General features: G+C 36.2%; 2 protein-coding genes across 2 annotated transcripts in view; one reads left to right on the forward strand and one right to left on the reverse strand.

Moving 5' to 3' along the window:
- Positions 1-492: 492 nt before the first annotated feature.
- The window catches only part of LOC106758068 (putative lipoate-protein ligase A), a gene marked incomplete at its 3' end in the record, with an annotated part of 12,146 nt that continues 6,028 nt past the window's right edge, over positions 493-6,610 (reverse strand). The window contains 1 exon segment of the mRNA XM_014640977.2: positions 493-591. Within this exon segment, the coding sequence (XP_014496463.1) occupies positions 493-591 (99 nt within the window).
- Positions 1,679-3,974, forward strand: LOC106758067 (beta-amyrin 28-oxidase). The gene is made up of 4 exons (XM_014640976.2): positions 1,679-2,328; positions 2,632-3,050; positions 3,261-3,448; positions 3,541-3,974. The coding sequence occupies exons 1-4, from the start codon at positions 1,796-1,798 to the stop codon at positions 3,838-3,840; spliced, it is 1,440 nt and encodes a 479-aa protein (XP_014496462.1). The 5' UTR covers positions 1,679-1,795; the 3' UTR covers positions 3,841-3,974.

Raw genomic sequence — 6,610 nt, forward strand, 5'->3', positions numbered from 1 at the left:
ATCTGCACAAACATCAATACTTCCAAATCTATCATTTTAAAACACAACAAAAAGTGATGACTCATCAACAAAAGATCACAGCAAATAAACCAAAACTAGTTTCTCTGAAAAATAATATAAAAAATGAAACTTAAGAATAAAATAAAGAAAGTATCTTTCGCTGAAAGTATGGAAAATAATATAACCAAAAGAAAAAGCAAATTGGCCGAATAAATTATGGTCGAAAAGAAAAAGAAAAAGAAAACTATTGTACAACAATATCAGAACACAGCAGTCAATATTTCATCAGTACTGAGAATGAAATTTCCACAACAGCATACTCAATTCACCCATTGTTAAATCCTATCCCCCTTATTATTATATCTTATATATTGTTGCCAAACCTCTTGCAATTCAAGTTTGAATAGTGCAAGTTTCCTGAATGNGCTGCTCTGTGAGAAGCTTAGTGGTATGAACATATTCAGAAATAGAGGGAACATCTATGGACTCCACCGAAAATTGGCCATCAAGAGCCTTAATGGTTCTCTCAATAAATTCNGATCTAGGCAAATACTCCTTCATTCNACAAATAAAATCCATGTGACTTCTTCTCTGCAGCATAGCAATCAAATGTTAATATGGATTGGTAAACAACTGAAGCAAAAGAAACTTGAAAAATGTAAGTTTGATGACATCTGGTGACATGAGCATCAATTTCCTCTGGACGTCTAACGTAAAATTGGATAGTATAATGCTCACATAAATATTGTAAAAATCATATTGATACAAGACTCGATCAATGTACCATTCTCACGGAGATGGAAATCAGCAAGCCCTTTAAAAACTTCACTGTATAATAAACCACTCCATGACATGATACTGCGGAGAAAGGGTTGCACATTTGAAACGGCATCTTTATTGTATATCAACGTAACAAATATAGTGTCATGGTCAACAACAACAGTTCCTCCCCCGGTAAACCTTTTGATAATGGGTATACGATCTTGCAACACAGGCTTGACTTGGACCAGTTCTGAAAGTATCATGTATACACATTGAAATTACATATCTTTAAAATTTATTCCACTTGGACCAATAGCAAGACAACACGTGGTGATGTCAAAAGTTTGTCATTTTTTTTGTTGTCAAAGTATGTTACCCATAAGTTTATTCTGGTCCATTTATTGGTCGGGCTGATCTTTTGTTGTTGAGTCAGTGCGTTTTGTTCTGCTTTAAATTTTAGATTTGGCAGTGTCGATGGGTTTTCAAATGCAAATTTAGACGTTTGCGCAGAGAACAGTGATGTGTGTATTTGTTCTGTAACATATATTGGGTTTTAAGAGTGGTTTTTAAGAGTGGTTCAACGATTGCCAAGAGAATATATTGTTAAAGAAATGCCCGTGCGTTCCTCGTGTATACGCACGCTAATTATGCTACTTCATCAACAAATGCATTCTGTGGCAATCCTTCCTTCTCCTGTTTCGGATGGGTAGACCCACTTTATGAAATTTGTACCAGGTTTAGTCCTCCTGTCACTCCTCTATATTCTCTGCCTTCGTCTACTTTAAACTTAAATAAACAATTACATTAATATTTTAACAATCATATGGTAAAAAAATTGTTAAAAATATATTTTCTCTTAAATAAATATGTATCGTTTCTTTTCGTCTATGTACACGTTTTTCACAGTCTTCTCAGAAAATTTCTAAGAACTTAAATTTTTCATTTTTCATCCATGAAAAGGAGCTACCTAAATTTTTCCAACGCTTATATATTGCGTGCATGAGAAGCATGGTTTAGTAAAGAAAGTAAAACCATGGAGCAGTTCTATCAATCCCTTCTGCTCCTGTTTGTGTCTCTCGTCCCTCTCTCATTTTTCTTCCTTTTCTACAGGCATAATGCTAAGTCCTCCGTCCCCAACTTGCCACCGGGAAATATGGGGTTTCCGGTGGTTGGCGAGAGCATTGAGTTTATATCATTATGGTGGAAAGGGAATCCAGAGAAGTTCATATACGAACGCATGTCAAAGTACTCTTCCAAAGTGTTCAAGACCTCTATCTTTGGCGAGAATACGGTCATGGTCTGTGGAACCGCATGCAACAAGTTCTTGTTCTCTAACGAAAACAAACTGGTCGCGTCTTGGTGGCCAGACAACGTCAACAAGATATTCCCAGAGGCGGTTGAAAACTCAAAGGTTGAAGCCAAGAAGCTGAGGAACATACTCCCTCAGTTCCTCGGCGCCCAAGCCCTCCAACGTTACATTAGCGTAATGGACACCATTGCCCAAAGACACTTTGCTTTGGATTGGGAGAACAACACCTCTGTTACCGTGTTCCCCTTGGCCAAAAGGTTTTATGGAGTTGCCTAGTTCNATAAGTTCCATTTTTAGTCAACTTGTTAACCTAGTAAATATAACCTCACCGTAACCCTTTACTAACGTAGATGGTTTTCTTACTTGCATGCGACAAGCTTTACGTAATTTAAACTTAGATGACAAGACAAAATGGACTAACGTTTCATTCTAGTTAACAACAAATAATTGCAACTGAAGTTCACTGGAAACCTAGTAATTAAAAACGGAACCTCGGATCTTAGATCGTTTATTTGACGTGTTTTGTTTACCTTTTCTTGTTGACCAACATATCAACACAGGTATACCTTCTGGGTGGCTTGCCGTTTGTTTATCGACGTTGATGATCCGATCCATGCGGAAAGTCTTTTGGAGACTTTCAATAGAATAGCCCCAGGAATCATGTCAGTGCCCATTGACTTGCCTGGAACTCCGTTCAACAAAGCCATCAAGGCCTCCAAGTTCGTTAAGGAGAAGCTGTTGAAAATTATCAGACAGAGGAAAGAGGAACTGACCAATGGAACAGTGTCACAAACTAAGGATTTTTTGTCTCACATGTTATCATCATGCGATGAGAATGGACAATATATGACTGAACAATATATTGCTGACAAGATCCTTGGCCTGTTGGTAGGAGGCCACGACACTGCAAGTTCTGTATGCACTTTTGTTGTCAAATACCTCGCTGAGCTCCCTCTCATTTATGAAAATGTCTATCAGGGTATATCACTCTCTTACTTGATTTCATTTGAAAATGAAAAGGTCGTTTTTTACATGGTTCTAACCATAGAATATCATAGATATAAATATTATTATTTTCTTAAAAGTTATATAGAAGGATGATTTTTAGTATTAGTGATGTAAAGAATACATTCCTATATATTAAACTCTTGAATGATTATCTGTTTCATTTGTCTCGTAATTTGGTCAGAACAAATGGAGATTGCAAAATCGAAAGCTCCGGGAGAATTGTTGAATTGGGATGACATCCAGAAGATGAAATATTCGTGGAATGTTGCTTGTGAAGTAATGAGACTTGCGCCTCCAGTCCAGGGTGCTTTCAGGGAAGCCATGGATGACTTTTTGTTAAATGGATTCTCAATTCCAAAAGGCTGGAAGGTATTTGAAGAAATCTAGCAAAACTTACAAGCACACTACAATTAATTTAGCTAAGTTCAATTTAATTTAGAGTGTTTTTGCTGGTGATGCAGTTGTATTGGAGTGCAAGTACAACACACAAGAATCCAGAGTGGTTCGCAGAGCCAGAGAAGTTTGATCCAAGTAGATTTGAAGGAACAGGACCAGCTCCTTATACTTATGTACCATTTGGAGGAGGGCCAAGGATGTGCCCTGGAAAAGAGTATGCTCGAATGGAAATATTGGTGTTCATGCACAACTTGGTCAAAAGGTTCAAATGGGAAGCCATTATTCCTGATGAGAATATTTTTTATGATCCCATGCCTGTTCCTGCCAAAGGCCTTCCTGTTCGTCTTTATCCTCACCAACCTTGAAAGGACTTATACTTTTATATTCTTCAACCAATTTCAATCCTTGTGTCCCAAGTTATGCCCTAAATCCTTGGGCCTCAAGTTATTACCTAAAGTATCTAAAGTATGAATAATGCCTCAAGTAGGCTTTTTATGTCCGATTAAATGTAATGGTTGGAGATGTAAATTTACATTTGGTAAAATATACACCAGTGCAAAATAGAGCTTTAACATCATTCCATAGACGTTGGACTAGAAAACATCTAACATAAATGATTGACCATAACATTTTCGTAAATAAGTGGGCATATAGACGTCAGTTCGGAGGGGCACCGACGTCTATAATATTATAGACGTCGGTGCCCCTCCGAACATATGTCTTTATGTCTGACAGGTAGGTGGAAAATCATTTATTTTTGCCATATACACGTCGTTTAGGAGGGGCACCGACGTCTATAATATTATAGACGTCGGTGCCCCCTAACTGACGTCTATATGTCTGTCAGGTAAATGAAAAGTCATTTCTTTCTACCATCTAGACGTCAGATCTCGCCATACTGACGTCTATATGCGATTATAGACGTCGGTGCCCCCTACATCCGACGTCTATATCTACCCCGAATATTAATTTTTAAATCGAACGAACGTCTCATTAGTTAGAGCCCGACGTATATTCAACAACAGACGTCAATCGTTAGGGAAACCGACGTCTATAATATTCTTTTAAATAAGGCATTACGAACCAACAATTACGCGCACTTCATCGTCTTCCTTTGCCTTTTCTCTCTACGGCATTGCATTTCTAGGTGCGCTTGATCTCTTTTGAACCGTTTAATCTTGCGTTTACTCCGATTAAAGTAATCTTTGATGTATTATCTTTCATTTGAACCGATTAAAATAAGTTTTCGTTGTGTTTTGGTGTAATTTTTCTCGTGTCTTTGGGTAGCGTAATGCACCTTCTCCGTTAACTAGCTTCCTCGTAAGAAAAGCTTGCGTCTTTTGGATCTCTTATGGCATTTCAACCTAAAGCCGAACCTGGGTCCTTGCCTAGTTTCCATTTCACCGTATTATTTTTCTTTGGCGGTTGGAATGGAACTAGGCAACGACCAAGGTTCTGTTTTGGTTTCAAATGCCATGAGAGATGCAAAAGACGCAATTTTTTCTTACAAAGAAGCTAGCAAAGAAAGGAGGTGCTACAACGCTACCCAAAGATACGAGCAAAATTGCATTAAAATATAACAAATACTCAGTAGACGTCAGTTAATGCCATATCCGATGTCTATTGTGCCCTTAAACGTCGGTTAGTATCATCTCTGGCATCTTTATTGTGCCCTTAAATGTCGGTTATTTGCATGGACTGACGTCTGTAAAGACGTCAGACGTGGAACATAACCGACGTCTATAATGACGTCATACCTGCAAATAACCGACGTCCGATTAACGTCACCCATATAGACGTCGGGTCTAGATGTGACGTTAAAAGCAAAAAATAACAGACGTTTAAAACCATTTTTGCACTAATAATAATACTTAAATTTACGTGTCATGCTTATATAATCGACCTAAACTTAGGTCTGATTTAACTTATTTTTCTTTATTTGAAGTCAAAATTTATGTCCTATGAATGTTCTATGCAAGCCAAATCAACATATAGAAAAAAAATTATAGAACACAAACAAATGAATACACTAAAAGTTGTATACATATATAAGATGTGAAAGCATATAATACAAGAAAACACCACAAAAACTTTTATAGTTTTTTAAGTATAAAGTGTATCTCAAATAATCTCTAAAGTATAGAAAAATGGTAAAAAGGATTAAAAAAATAAAAAAAAAATATATATATATATAAAGGATAGAATTTTTTAAATTTCAAACCTCCAATCCCCATCAAGTATTGCCCATTGCATTCCTCATTCATTTTCAAACAACTTTCATTTTTGGAATGTCTCCATCTAAAGTTTTTAACCACTAAATCTTAGCGTCTCTAAATCTATAACTAATATATGATATGCAACACTCTACATTTGAATACAACTCAATAGAACTTATTACACAAAAACTAAATTGTGTTTCTGCTAAAATGGGATTAGAATAACTACCTGAACGAATGTCCTATATGTCAAATGTCCTCCGATCGGTATAGGAGGGTGACCTGCAAAAGATACTCTGACTCTCAAGTCAGAATTTTTCTCTTTAGGCCTTTTGTAATTCAATGGTAAGTCAAAGTGAGTTTACCTAGAAAGTAAACCCCTATTTATAGAGTTTACAAGAATAAGAATAAGAATAAGAATGAGACTTCAAATTCAACTTTTTGTTCAAATACTCTAGACTCAATATTTCTGGTTTGTTGGACATTTCTATTCTACTTGTCATCGGTCGTTATTGGACCACCAAATTTCTACAACATATGAGATATTTATATCTTGACATGAAGAGAATGTGTTGGAAGTTCCACATCGATTAGAGAAAAGACAAATTTATAATATATAAGCCAGGTATAATCCTCACTTTACAAATTGAATTTTTTGGATTAAGTTAGGTCTACACCCACATTCTAATAAATTCAAATTACCATTTTTTCCCTCTATGTTCTGTTTTGGCTTTGCCCTTTTGTTTGATTCCATGTTTGTTCTGATGTTTATGTTTTTTTCCTTGTCGATTTTAAGGATTCGGTCGGGTGACAATGATTAATCAGTACAGACTGTTCCTTCATCAATAGTAGTTTGTTTTGTTAACTTTTACCTTTCCTTTTTCTGATTGGTGTTGTTAAAAATCTCTGAATTATTTAT

The sequence above is a fragment of the Vigna radiata genome, chromosome 4, assembly GCF_000741045.1.
Source record: "Vigna radiata var. radiata cultivar VC1973A chromosome 4, Vradiata_ver6, whole genome shotgun sequence".
Classification (NCBI taxonomy): domain Eukaryota; kingdom Viridiplantae; phylum Streptophyta; class Magnoliopsida; order Fabales; family Fabaceae; genus Vigna; species Vigna radiata.

Coding starts and splice junctions, on each gene's coding strand:
- LOC106758067 (XM_014640976.2), top strand. CDS start 1,796: ATGGAGCAGTTCTATCAATCCCTTCTGCTCCTGTTTGTGTCTCTCGTC. Junction 3,051..3,260: donor TTATGAAAATGTCTATCAGG/GTATATCACTCT, acceptor TAATTTGGTCAG/AACAAATGGAGATTGCAAAA. Junction 3,449..3,540: donor CAATTCCAAAAGGCTGGAAG/GTATTTGAAGAA, acceptor CTGGTGATGCAG/TTGTATTGGAGTGCAAGTAC.